The 14979-nt window shown below is 37.4% G+C and overlaps 1 protein-coding gene across 1 annotated transcript in view; it reads left to right on the forward strand.

Annotated features, from left to right (window-relative positions):
- The window catches only part of EDIL3 (EGF like repeats and discoidin domains 3), a gene marked incomplete at both ends in the record, with an annotated part of 256953 nt that overhangs the window by 194737 nt on the left and 47237 nt on the right, over positions 1-14979 (forward strand). Inside the window, 2 exons of the mRNA XM_080362067.1 lie at positions 11179-11334; positions 12496-12640. Of these exons, the coding sequence (XP_080218193.1) occupies positions 11179-11334; positions 12496-12640 (301 nt within the window). The remainder of the gene's footprint in view (positions 1-11178; positions 11335-12495; positions 12641-14979) is intronic.

A 14979-nucleotide genomic window follows, 5' to 3' on the forward strand; every position in this document is an offset into this window, starting at 1 on the left:
CATAATTCTTATCCCCAAGCAGGAATCAATAAAGTGTTGGAGTTTTTTTGTCCACGAAATACAAGGAAAAGAATTACTATCTTCCACATCAAGAACTTCCAAAGACCAAGTATGCACCAGGTGATAGCTATTTGCTAATAAAATGTTAAAACCCAAAATACACAGAGGTCTTGCAGAACATTCATTCAGACATCTGTTAGGAAGAGCTCTAAGCAAACTACCATCTGTCAAACCACTCATTTTGTCAAAGTTCATTTCCTCATTCATGAGTACTGTTGTATCAGCTTCCAAAAATACCTGTCATCATAGATTAAATATTTAATATTACTTAATATAGCACCCAGTTTAGTATAATGTGGCCAAGTGAACCTTAAAAAATACAATCTCAGAGTCATCATGTAAGGTGACTCAAACCATATAGGAAGACTTAATCTGCTGAATAAAATGCTGAAAAAAATATTAAAGTTTGGTGCTTTTTTTGTCAGTAATCCAAAATTTGACTTAAAGTCATGGGAGGATTTCCTTGGGGGTTATTGACAAGCGGTAGTAAGTACCTGAAAGCCCTTGTCAGGGAAAAACAGAAGCCAATAAAGAAAATACAGTTGAATTCTCTCAAAACTATCTCATGTAGGACCTTTGTACTGCAGGAATTATAAGACATCATCAACTGGTGAAAGTCTGCCCTAAGTTCTCTGGCTTCAGTAAACTCAATATCAATGTCTGCTGGCTAAGGATTTCCCTCAACAACTATACATTTAGTTTACAGGTATAAATATAATTTATGTACTCAAAACAGACAAGAAAATAGAACGACTGTGAGCCTATTTGTTAGTTTAATCAACCAGATACTCCCTTGTGTCCCATAACTTAGTTTCTATTTGATATCATCTTATATTTCCTAGTTTCATTCCTTGCAGACACAAACACCCACACACACATATATTCAAACAATTTTTGATTGAGGTTTCAGATACACAAAAGCAGTCGGTTCAGAGTTAGCATCCCCATGGCAACAGAAACTTGATGCTTTTATAAACACTATCTATAACATGCCTTGTCAGCCTGCTTGCCAGCTTTCCTTAATTACTCCGTGTAATATGGCTGAACGACTGAAGCAACAGTACTTTTAAATGCATTGTTTCATGCATCTGTAGCACCATCTATTTTGACTAAATTCTTTTTCACGTTTATCATCCTGATATTAAAAGTAATCAACCCAGCAAGTGGTGACACACTGAAATGAGCAAATGTGTGTCCATCTGGTTTCTTGGGCCAATAATATGTTGCATGTGGAGATGCCTCAGCACCTATGTGTTGGCTCACTGACCGTAATCGAGTGATAGGTGGGCATCACAGTCCTCCTTTGGGGAGGACAGCATCTAATTCTGTAAAATGATGTTGTGCTGATATGCAATAGTCAGGTTGTATTTTGTGTTGTAAACATGCACTTTCAAAACCAGCAAAGCAAATGTTCCTCACTTGTAGTTACTCTCCCGCAAGGCTTGACTTCTAGAAAAAAAAACTGTTTCAAGTTATTTCATTACAACTAAGGTTCAAGATATAAAGTTTAAGAAAAAGTAAAATTACATGCCAATATATTAAGATTTTTTTTTTCGTATGGTACAGAGGCATGCATATACACTTACCTCTGTGTTGATGGCCCCAGAGCACTATATGCTGAGTTCATATATGTATAGGTAGGTAACATAAACACAGAGCAATCTGCAGGGTAAAGATATAGGAAAAGCCTTGATACAGCTCTCATGTAAGAAAGCACGTATGCAGTCCCTGGCTGCACCTCTGTATTTCTCTGCAATTTTACAGCTAGTGAGGAAAAACTGCTCTTTTATACAGGCTGTTGGAAGTATGGGAGGTAAACAGCACCAAGATAGCACAGCAGAAAGCAAGAGCTACAGTAAATTCACACTCCTTGACCTCCTCTGGAAATGATGATGTGTGCATGTCATCTCAAAGACTTTTTAATTTCAGTGGAACGTCAATTCTGTGGACTGAAAAATAGAGTGTATTTTACTCTTGCACTCTTAAAACCTTCTTATTCCATGAGTGCTTAAGATAAAGAGACATAGTTCAAGTCTTGAGTCTTTCAATGAGACTTTTCAGATTTTGAGGGCTTTTTCTTTGTCTACTGCAAAACCAAGCAACTTTTAATATTTTTAATCTAATCTATTGCATGTCAGCTTTTGTAGAAGGAAAAAGTATTTTGAGTAAAAATGCAGAGATAGTTAAAATTATTGTTAAGTCTCACAGAAGTGTAACTTTTTTATGTTTATATATCAACTTTTTTGTCTATTGGTTAATTTCAAGAGACAATGAAAAATATATCGTGAGTGTATTTGTTGTGATTGAACCAAGATTTAGCCAATTTCTTAAGGTTCAGGCAGGATTAATCATTTGAGTCACCTTACCTTTTCATTTTCTGTAGTAGCATTTGTGGCTGAAAAAATCGTTTGAGTGGCAAAGTCTTTTTGTCAGTTACAAAGCCGTCTGTCCCCTGTGTGCTTACTAATCTTCTTTACTCCACTTGTGTCCATCTAAAACCTTGGCCTCTCTCCCTACACAACCAGTCTCATAGCAACCAATAGATTATTTTCAAATATGACAATATATGGGAGGGATTGCTTTCACATACTCATATTTTCCAATTTGTCTTTCTCCCACAAATGTTGTCATGAAGTGAACACAGTCTAACAGTTGCTGTAACTATCAGCAGCACTATCAGATCAGTCAGAAGTCCTAGTTACAGCTGGAATTTCAGCATGCTTTAGGTTCTCTATAATCTGACAACTAAAAAGATGCACTAACTAGGCAAGGCATTTGCAGGTACGTGGGAAGAGCAAAGGATGGTATAGTCAGCATGATAGGCAGCATAAAGCCACCTATGGCTGCCAGGCTCATTGAAATAGAAACTTTTAAGTAAGTATATGACGATTAAAATGATCTTTATCAAGGAAGAAAGGGGGTAAATATGTGTATTTTATAAACTGTGCTTCATTACTGATCTCCACATTATTATTGACTGAGGAAGGGCTGCTAAAGAGTGTTAGCATGAGAAGTGGCTGCTCGCAAGGAGTCTGCAAACACAGATCTTGTTCCTTGTGGACTCCTTGCAGAAAATCTAGACCTGGTTTGAGCTGTGGGATTAGCAGCATCTCCCAAGGCTGACATAGCCAAGATTACATAGGAAAGGAAATCTGCCCATCACACAGCCCATGACCATCCTGTCCTGTGGAATTACACTTTAGGTCAACTCTTGCCATTCCTTTGCAGTCATAATGAGTTTAATTTCTACAGACAAGCTGCATAAAAATTTAATGAACTATGGTTAAGAAGTGGCCCCTCCACAGGTTGTTTGTGCACCATTTGATAGCACGATTAATGCTTGCTGGTTTTATTCTGGTGGAAGAAATAAGTAGCTTTAGCTGTTGTTAAAATTGTGTTGTGTTAAAATAAGCTGGGCATGTGCAATGATCACAACACCGTAGTAGGGATATCACCGTGACAGGGAAGTCTAACCTCCCATATGTTTGAGTCTTTTCTTCAGCTTCCATCTTTCAATGGATGGGCTTAATTCCATGTTCAGCTTTAATATTCAAAGATAATGAAGATAATTCCTTCATCTGGGTAACAGACATCATTTTCTAGCACATTCCTTTATTGCTTAACATTTCTTGGTCTGAGAAGATACATAGGACCAAGACAAAGCTCACTGTAGTCAGAGTGGGAATTCATCCCAGTTGTCCTTGTTGTGTGTCAGGGCAGGTCTGGATAACTCTGGTTGTCAGAATTTTAACGAACAAAGTGCTTTCAAAACAAAAGGAAAAAACGAGATAGAAAATACCTTTGATATTTGCAATGGGCACAGTAAGAGTCTTTCCTGAATATGTTTTCATGGTGATTTTAGTATTCTGTTTTTTGAATTTACTTATTTTCTCTAAATAAAAGGGTTCTCATGTAGGATTAAAAGAAAAGTGCATGTTTGTTTCTGTGACCTGTCATATCTTCCAGCCTCTAGAAACTATTGGTCAAAGCTGTTTTACTAGGGGAAATAGATATAGGTATTTTCTCTGACATTTTAATTTACTCATTCTTTGACTGGTACTTTAAGAAGTGTTCTAGACATTTTGGGGAAGTTCTTTCTGGGAGGTATTAGCATGGCAAAACCAGGAAGAGTATTCACAAGTTCAAGGTATATATAGGAATTGATAGTAGCAGTGAACAACTTCAGTGGATTTTAGCTAACCTTATATTGCAAGTAGTTGATAGCCATTCAATCAATACTTTGTAAGTGGGATGAAATTTTACAGAGCTACAAACCTCTGAACAACATGAGACTGATTATGGGTCTCTTCTTGAGTTGGCAGTCTAAACTTGCCAATATTTTAATACTTCATATCATGCAGTTAGTGGCATTCGTAACAACTATGTTTGGGATCAAAGTAATGACTAAATAATAAGAAGAAACAGACCAAGCAAGTTTTTAGTCTGCCTAAACATGTAATCTAGCTGAGACATAAAGTGAATGTTCTCAACAAAAAACAAAGGAAGTGTTTTTGGTAATATTCATAATATGTGCTCCTCCATACTAGTATTACATGGGCCAAATGATCCCTGTATTTATGTTTTTCATACAAGCAGGGTTTAACTTATATTCTGATCTTTTAACAGAAAGTCAAATTAAATTATTGAGTCAATTCGTGTCCCTGATTCAGCATGTCTGACTTGAAGGATATCTATAGCCTAGCTGAAGATAGCAAAGGTGATGAGTTTCTTTCACATGGTTGGCTGGGGCTAAACTGTGAGTACAGGGAAGACACAAGATATGTTTGTTGTTACCATAAGATATGACAGATTGGAGAAGCACTCTGGAAACAAAAGTATTGGGAGGGGGAGTTTGCAGGGGATTTAGTAGCAAAGTTATGAAGAGGTTTTGCTGGATCTGCATCCATGCAAGTGAAACAAAAAGGGCCTGAGATTAGAAATAACAGAGTATTTAATTGGTTTGTCTCCAAGGTACAATCCCACAATCACGTTAGGAGTTATTTGTAAAGTGACCTGCAGCAAATGAACGTGTTAGTTCTTCTGGATTATCAGTTATAAGATAAAACATGTTGGCTTTCCTCCACATAATAAACCTCCTTCCAGAACAGCAGCAACAACTGGATTGCTCCTGTGGATAAATCACTGTTACCTAATCTGGATGCTGGTTAAAACACACATCACTGCTACTATGCTGACTGCATTAATGCCCTCGGCTAAATCTGGAGAAGCTCTGCTGACAGTGCTGATTAGGAGAGTAACAAAAAGCCACAGACAGGCAAGATACATGAGCACCTTATACCCAGGTGCCAGTGATGCTTTGCAATGGGGAAGATAATAGTAACTGACCTGTTCCAACCTTCCTGAACCTCATCACACACCGAGCCCTGCTCTGCAACCGCTTGCCCTTGATGTGACATGAGGGTGAAGCAGCAATGTTCGGACGTGTTCAGGGCCTCCAGTGCTGGAAGACAGAAAAGGAAGCCTGGGAGGGAAATTTCAGGCTCACTAAATTTCCCAGTGTTGAGGGAATCATGTCAGGTTCCTCCTCTCCTGAGATTGTTACAAACATTTCCATTGGCAAGCGTATCTATTTTTCATCAGAAAACGTTTCTGTGGGTGCTTTCTATCTAGCTTTATCAGAATTACGACTCAGAAAAAAAAAATACAAGAAAATTAGATTTCAATCCTTCAAAAACTGATGAAATCAGCAGGGAAGGGTTGCTGTAATAAATCTTTGAATGCCAGTATAACCTTGATCTCCTATTCAACCCTATTTTTATATGAACAATATAGAGCATTAGTAAAAATTCATATACTTAGCACTAGAAAAGGTGGAGAATTATTTATAGCCATGTTATTTTATTTCATAACTGAAACAAGTAAACACCATAGTTCTCCATAAACTGCATTTCTGTTTATGAATAAAGGCTCATGTAAAATTACATTTGCACTCTCAAAGACCGAACATTTTCTGAAGGCATTTCTGAAGGCATTTTCTGAGCATTTCCTGAGAATTTGCTTTTAAGGTATACTTCAGACAAACCAATTCTGTATGAAATGTTAGTGTTATTGCTAACACTGCAACAACAAATGAGGTGAATATGGTTACGTATTCTGGCCAGGAGCATCACATATGGTGTCTTCCTAAAGTCACTCCATCTTTTCATCCCTTTTTTTCCTCTCCTACATATAATACTGCAGACAAGACTGATGCAACTGATTTTTTAAGTTTGTGGGAGCTTTTTGTCAACTACATAGCTTGTGCACACTGGATATACTAATAGTTGATCACAAGTTGAATAGGAATATGAACTTCTTCCACTCATGCTATCCCTAATTTCTACTATTACATTGATCTATTATTACTATGACTTCTAATTTTTTTCCTCCAATTCTAAGGTTTGTTAAGCATGCCAAAAAGTTAGTTTTGGTCTTCATTTTGTGGAGTCCTTTGGACTGTTAATTGAATACCCTCCTGTTTTTATGGGAAACAAGCATCTAGAGGAACTCCTAAAATTACCTTGCTCGTATTGCCACTTTCTCTTGTGAAAATATTCATCGGTTTTATTTCTTTTCATATATGGATTTTTTTAGAGTTCCAGTAAAATCTTCGTTGGCTATGTCGTCATCAGTGTAGGCAGCTGAATGATTTAGCATCTTACAACAGATTTATGTGAGTCATTGCATTCAAAAACATTAGTACACCAGTGAAAACTGCTTAACAGGTAATTACTCACACAAAATCAGTGCTGAGAGCAGGAAACACGGCACGCTGGTTACTTTTTCCCCTCCTCTTGAAAGAGGCCATGACTCTATAGCCTGCTGTGATGATAAAAGTGATCTCATCACAGAATCAGGATCATTGTGGTAAGGAACAAGGTTAAAAGAAATTTCAAGGAGTGCTGGGAACTTTTTAAACTGGTAGAATCAATTTTATTCCCCAGCTCTTGAGCATACACTGTAGTCGAGGGAGTATGCCTCGAGTGATTTTGTTTTTACTTACTTTTGGCTATATGACATGGTATAGAAGGCACCAAGTAACTGGCAGTACATGAATTCATCCTTCGACAGCTTATACAGTACTGACTCTCAGTTATTTTATCTTGTGCCTGGACACTGTCTATTAACTTGACCTGGCTGCCATACCTGTCGTCTAGCTGAGCTTTTTGTAATATCAGCACGGTGAGTTTGCACCATCCACCATATGTGGTGCATCCACAATCTATTTCTTGTAGCATCAGGTTTAAATGAATTGATGTCGGACTACTGGCTTTCTCTTACATGCAGTTTTACCTGAGTGCTTCAGCATTCATCATCTATTTCAGCCCCAGAAAACTTCCTTATTGAAGCGCAAAACCTGTTTGAGGAAGATTCTATTGCCTGTAGGTGTTACATGGCACCTTACACAAGTTTTGTGAAATGCTTTGTGCCATGATGCCATGCAATGGGCATCTTGGGATCTGCCTGTGAACTTTGCAGCCAAATCCCTCATGTGTGTTCGGGGAATTAGGTCCTGTGGAAGTTGCTGGACCCAGAAGTCTTCTCAAAGCTATGGCTGAATGCAGCTCTATGGACAGGGTCTGTGTCAAGTCTGAACCTGCTGCTCTCAAAATAACCTTAAACTTAAGTAGGGCTGGTAGAACTGATCAGTTTTGTGAGGTTTTTTTCCTAGCTTTAAATAGTTTCCTCAAATTTCTATACAAGTATCTTCTTCTTACAAGGTCTTTACTGTGCATTAGTAATTAAATTACAGGGGTAAATCCCTCAGTATTCTGTTGGTCTTCTATCATCCTTGATTTTTTCCCATTAATCAAGGAAGTGGTAAGGGGTTCTTTATAACCAAATATGCTATTACCTTTTAAAAAAAGAAGTGTTAGATTCCTGTTCTTATCCTGGTGACTTTCACCTCTTTTTTATTGTTTTGTTTTAAAACACAGTCACCCATGTAATTAGCATATATAACATTCTGTCCTGGATCAGAATCCACAAAAGCTGTTTTTCTTCACAATTGCCACAGGAAAATACCTTTGAAGATGCTTTTAGTGCTGAAAGAGATAGTTCACATTTCACATTGGGAACTTTGCTTCCTACCGAAGTACATTAAGTAAGAAAGATGTTAGCACCTGCTTCATTATAGCCACTGCACAGTTGTAATATTTTGAGTTTTGCTAAGCTTTGACTTGAAAAAAAAATAAAATACGAAAGAGAACCCAGACAAGAAGGATGAATTAATTCCTGGTGTATCCATATGCATTGAAGGGAGCTACCACAGGCATGATGTTAGCGCCATGAGAATTTTGTGTGTAAGAAAGCTGCAGAGATTTGAAAGCTGTTTTTTTCCCTTTTATTGTGATTTTCCTGCAAACATTGACAGAATATGTAGACCTAATTGCAAAACACAGTATCTGGGTTTTTTTATTTCCTGTGTTATATCAAGCTCAATATTGCTTACAGCCAAAGCTCAGTTTGTGACTCAGAGTATGGATAGTGATCAAGAAAGCCTCTAAAAGAAAAAATTGTGTCTGTTAAAACAGAGAAGCAAATTAAATTGTATTGTTTATACATACAGATACCCAGATAAGGCTATAGTGCAGTCTGATGTATAGGAGAGTAAAGGCAGGCTTTTTACTTCCTGAAACTCATGGAAGACATGTTAACCACTATTGATAATAAATGAGTATTTAAAAAATTAATTATTTTTACTTCATTTTTATTATTTTCTGACCAAATCTTCCCTTCATTCACTAGGACTTTTTTGAAAGTTTTATTTTTCTACCACTGTGTTAAACTCTTTGGCAGATTAGTTTTGGGTGGATTTTTTGATGTTGTTTTGCTTCTCAAAGTGCAGTGGTTGATTTGTTGTGCATTAGAAATGGAGGCTGGAGCATGGAGAGAAGCCAGTGTGGGAGTGTAATATCCTGTGGTTAAAGCTATGGTTTCATTAGAAACTACTCTTTCTGAGTAAACAGGGGGAAAAAAAATACACACAAATTCTCATCCAAAAAAGCTGCCTTAGATTACTATCCAGAAAAAATAAAAACCACGAATGAAGCTGGAAGAATATTAGGTACATGCATAACTGGATCAAAGAAAATGCATTTTGTATTGGATTATATATTCCTTTTCCCAAGCAGTGAAACATGAAGATACTTGGAATATGTAAAAGACAAATAATCAATGATTGGTTTCTGTCTGACTGTGCTGATTTGTTTTTGGAGATGACTTTCACTTACTTAGTAACAACTTGGTAAATACAGGAAAAATAGTTTTGCATGTTTATTAATATTCTGACATTCCAGCGAAATCTCCATAAGAGACTTCCAGAAACTTTATGTTTGACTGGTCACTATTTTATGTTAACTACATTTTCAAAAGTAGTGAGTGGGCTGATAATAGTGTCTGGAGCTGCCCTCTAACCTGGAATGGAGCAAATGAAGGTTTATGAAGAATGTAAAAAGACTTGAATCTCTTCTATTTTTTACCTGTCTAAATTCCTGTTGTGAGGGTCCATTCTCCTCGTGGCAATTGTGAATTCTCCTGAGTTTTCCTGATATATGTGAGAAAGAGCCTGTAAAAAATCTGATATTTTATAGGCAACTTTCTCCTCTCTCAATGGGTCTAAACCTCTAAAAACCCTCTGTTATTCTAAAGGTGTGTGAGTGCCTCTTAATTACTTATACAGAGAACCACGGTAAAACTACACTGAAATTTATTTCACCTCAAGAAGAAAAATATCAGAAGCCCAACTATTTCAGATAAGTAGCAGAGAGATAGCTAGACGCCCTCAAAAGAACAGCAATAAAATTCCGTCCTCCTCCACTTTCCCATTGTGTACACAGTAGATATTGAAACACTGATCTTCATACATCCTTAGTAGAGGCTAGGTTATGTTACCGAGTGTGAGAAAATCTTGAGACCACACTGTAAAGAACAAAGATATTAAAGTATTTGGACAGCAGATATCTGATCTGTCTCTGACTCCCCATATTCCTCTACGGGGCTTCTATCCCAAACAGTAGGGAGTGCAGGTCCAATAACTGGGGAGCAGAGATAAGATTCATCTGGAGGAAGCAAGTGCTAATGTAGTTTAATGTATTATTGACATTGTCCTGGTTGTTTACTCTCTAGTATTCCCATTCATCTCCTTTTATCACACATCTGCCTATGCCTTCATGCAATTCCCATAGTATGACAGTTCTTTGTTAAGCTTCATTTGGTGCGAAAGTTACAGACTTCAGCTGCCTACCAGCAAGAGCGTGTGAGTGCAATTGTCACGGGTCGCTTCATGGTTTTTTCGTTGCAGGCACCAAGCTCACGATGCAAGCACAGTCCTATTTGAATATCACATTCTGAATTTTGTGAGAATGTAATTATTTTTCCCACATGATAGATGGATAAAGAAGGCAGAATTAAGGTTGACTGAATAGTGTTGAATTCTCCATACATCATTTGTACTTCAGGATGTACTTCAGGATTTGTACTGAGGATCACCTCAGACAAGTACACAGGGAATGTTCATGTCCATTGATAGACATACACATTTTGTTATTGACTGTTTTGGGATTAGCATTTCAACCATGAACTTCAGGTAGATGAATTTTCAGTGAAAATCAAACAAACATATATTTGTTTGCTTTACAGAACATCCATCTATTTTTACTTCCACAAATAAACCTAACCTGAAGTAACAGGTTCTTTGTATGGGATTACAAATTGACTTTTAATAGAACAGAAGATTCAGCCTTTGGTAAACTATCATACTGTTGCATTTCTGTTTTAAGAATAAAATATATAGCAGTAATCCTATATACCAGTAATATGCTATATCCCAGTAATATCCAATATATCAACGATATATGTGAATTTGTGTGTACACATACACATGAAGACATAAGTATAGCACAACCTTTTAGTACAAGTTTTTCATTTATTTGTGTGCATATGTGTATGAAATGAATCAAAGACAAAATGAATTAATGCAAGTGTAAGGACAGTAGTTTAAATGCTAAAGCTACATTATTTCCTTGTTGCCATTAAAAAAAAAAAGTAATCAGAGGAATCTGGAATCAGAATCGTGTCCTTCAGAAGGGTATCGGTAATATTGTACTGTTATTTCAGATAAACCTGCAGAAGAAGATGCGAGTCACTGGAGTTATAACTCAAGGTGCCAAGAGGATTGGAAGTCCGGAATATGTAAAATCTTACAAAGTTGCATACAGCAATGATGGGAAGTCATGGACAATGTACAAAGTCAAAGGCACAAATGAAGATGTGGTAAGATGAAGTTGTCTGTATATGAATACATCTTATGGTTTAGCTGCCTTGGTATGAGTTATCTGTAGATATGATGACGTATCTGTAGATATGTATAATTGCCTGACAGTATGATGCATGTTGCTTTGTCAAAATTTTTCTCAGAAAAAAACAAAACAAAACAACACAACAAACAAACAAACAAATACAAAACAAAACAGAAAAAAAACCCACATAAATTTGCACTTTCTGTCTGCTAAGAGTTTCTTATACTTTAATTGATGGTTGTATAAATACTCATTCCCAAGGCTAGAATAATCCTGTTTATTACACTCAACTGGTTTTCATTTTAATTAGTTTACCAGTAATTACTCATTACTCTGTTTTCAATTTAGTTTTATTACATTGGCAGATTAGTGTTAACCCTTAAAAGCATAAGACTCATTCATCAATGCTAATCTCTGTACTGCACAAACAGTATCATCCTGTGGGAAGCCTGTGTTTACAGTTTATACTTACCGCTTGTTTTTTACAGAGCTGTGCATACAAAGCAGCAAAAATCCCTTTACTCTGTAAGTTAAGATAGAACTAAGGCACTTTGCAGCATTAGACACAGTTTCTCTGTTTAGAAAATTAAAATACTGTGTGAAGAGGTATATAATGAGGGAAGAAAACAAAGTACAACCAGATCTTGCTAGAGTGAGGAGTGAACAGAAGAATGCTTATGGGTTTATTTCAGCTCCCCATGCGATCAATGGGAGGGTTGCAGTGCACTTCAGTGGGTGTTGGATCAGGTTCTTGAACTAGAGGGAAAAAAATAAATGTCAATCAGTATAAATAATTGCAGGCTAAATTGAATTGGGACTACATAATATACTAATTAGAAAAGAAGTCATAATTTATTTGAATTACTATATTCGGTTTCTAGGAGTCACAAGCTAGAAATCCTGATGCAGTGCAGGTGGAAAACATGTTGACACAAGTCAGTGGCAGTATGTTTTCCTTAAGAACTTGTATTTTGGGCACTAGCAATGGAAAAACAGCCTCTATTTGTGACAAGCTTGTAGACAAATGTGCAGGGATGGTCAGAAGAACAACGCAGATATTTTTGAGATAGGGGAATCAACTGAACCCCCAGTAATCCTCCTGACGTGTTTTTATGAGTGTGTCGTTTTATCACAGGTGTTTCGTGGAAACGTGGACAACAACACACCGTATGCTAACTCCTTCACCCCTCCCATTAAGTCTCAGTACATACGGCTGTATCCCCAGGTGTGCAGAAGACACTGCACGTTGAGAATGGAACTTCTTGGCTGTGAACTGTCAGGTGGGTTTTCTGCAGTCTCCACATCTCAGAAACCAGCCACCCAGCAGCACATTTTTGTGCTCAAGGTCTAAACCATAAGCATTTCATTCTTGGTGAAACGCAGTCAGCAGGGCTGAGTTTATCCAGACAGTTACTTATCTCTTTTAATGTGAATTATTAAAACAGCAACATGTACCTAAATAATGTGACAACAGCTGCTTGCAGTAAGGCAGCAGTAGTAGTAGGGAAATGTGCTAGCAACCTAATAACACATTGTAAATCTTTCTGTGCACATTGGCCTCCAATTACATGCAACCTAGAAAAGGTCATTTATAGCAGTTTTCCTAAGTACCAACAGGTTTCAGGACTTGGTATGTCACACATAAGCAGACCATGAAAGAGAGAGTTTCTAACTCAACAGTTGCATTCAGCACAGCCCAAACTAAGTCCAGAAAACAATTTCTGAGAGCTGAAGCTGTTTGTGCAGAGCTGTACAGCAGAGTCACAGCAGCAGCAGGTGTCAAGCTGACTTGGGTAATTCCTCCTGGCTGCTGGGTGGCCACATCAACGTGCTGTGTGACCTCCTCAGGGGATGAAGGTGCTTCAGCTGCCGTCGAGGGCCACTCAAAGTGCGACAGGATACATTTTGCCGGACTGCTTAAGTCAAGATTTCAGTTTAGATTTGTTCTGTGGATTTCTGGCAGAAGCAGGCATTGTGTCTCACAGCAAAAAGTAAATGAACAAGTGGAGCCAATATAAACCCTCTTAAGGTTTGTAGTAGCAGAAGTTATAGCTCGTAAATGTAAAGCCTGACCTCTAGCCACTCTCTGCAATAACCTCCTTCCCTTACAAATTCAGTAAAGCATGTAAATTTTCTATCTCTTTCAAGAGATCAAGCTTTTACCAGTGGGAATGCTCCACTGAATTCATTTAAAATGATTTTTATGTGGCTGCCTCCTTACTGTACAAACAACAGTCATCCAGTTCACGAATGATATATCAAAACAGCTGGAGTTAAATAATTCTTAGTTCTCTAGTGGCATCAAAACCAGATTCAGAAATGAAAAGTTAATGCATTAATCTCACTGTAGCCCTTTCCCAATACAGATAAGTTTGAGAGTAAATAGAAAATTCTGTCTAGCTGCTTTAGTCTATTTGATTTTTTTTTTATGTCTTCCATTTGTGGAACCACAATTTAGAGTAAGTCCTTGCCAGAATGGCCAGGAATTGTTTTGCTCAAAGAACTGTGAAAGCTAGTGGAGTGAATTCATTTCAGTGGTCTCCTCACAGTTTCAAGGTCATCATTCCTTAGAACTGCAGGCAGTCAAGGCTCAGAAAACAATTTCTTCTGAAAGAAGAGTATAATTATACATAACAACACACTAATTCACTCTAACTTCAGGTGGTCTGTGTTAAGCAGAAAAACACTTTAAGAGGTCTGACTTCTCTAACAAGTCCTGGTGGTAGAGAAGAGGGTCACTACTGAAGGGAGGGAGACTGTCTCATAGCACCAGATCGTCATGTAAACTAATTCTTTCTTAGAACAAACTTCGGCAAAATGTTAAATACAAGCTGCTCTAGACTCATAAATAGCTTTATGCACCAGGACCCATGATCAGATCTTATTTAAAACCATGATCAATGCTTGTGGAGTTGGCCATCAATAAATTAGGCATTATTTTTAATGGCCTTGTTTTCCTGCTTTACTTGTGTTTTGCACGTCTCTGTATTGTAAATTCCCTTCCTGTTACAGAGTACTGGTGTGGGAGGAGAAACAGATCACAGCTGCTGCTTATTAGAATGCCTTTATTCATTAAGCTGTTACAAACAGTAGCATCAAGCTGTTGTTTAAAAAAGCAGACTAACTGTCCACACAACACAGTCCGTTACTCATCCAATTCACTCACACACTCAAACATCTGCACGTATCAGGCTCTGCTCTTGCACGTGGTCTATGTCACACGTCGTTGATTCTTGTGTACGTTGGTGGCTGCGTACCAATTAGGCAAATTCTTGGTGTTCTGAGTTTATCAGGTCTTGCAGAAGGATGCCAGTCCCCAGAACTTAGCCTTTCTTTTGAGACTTTTATTTTCTTCTGGGCATGTAATATTCCTCTTTTTGGCATATTGTTCTCTGTAACTATTTCTTTATCCTAACAGTACCTATAGATATCATTCACACAAACTCACAGACAAGGGGACTTTGTAACATTTGCATTTAGTACTAGATTCCCCTCCTCTTGTTTGTCTTCAGCACTGTCTAATCTGGAAAGGAATCCTATGTTCATTAATAGGAAGAAAATTTTTTAAATCCCTTAATTTTCAGAAAAGAAAAATATCACAGTGTTAATCAAAACAAAA

Source organism: Nesoenas mayeri (assembly GCF_963082525.1).
Source record: "Nesoenas mayeri genome assembly, chromosome: Z".
Taxonomy (NCBI): domain Eukaryota; kingdom Metazoa; phylum Chordata; class Aves; order Columbiformes; family Columbidae; genus Nesoenas; species Nesoenas mayeri.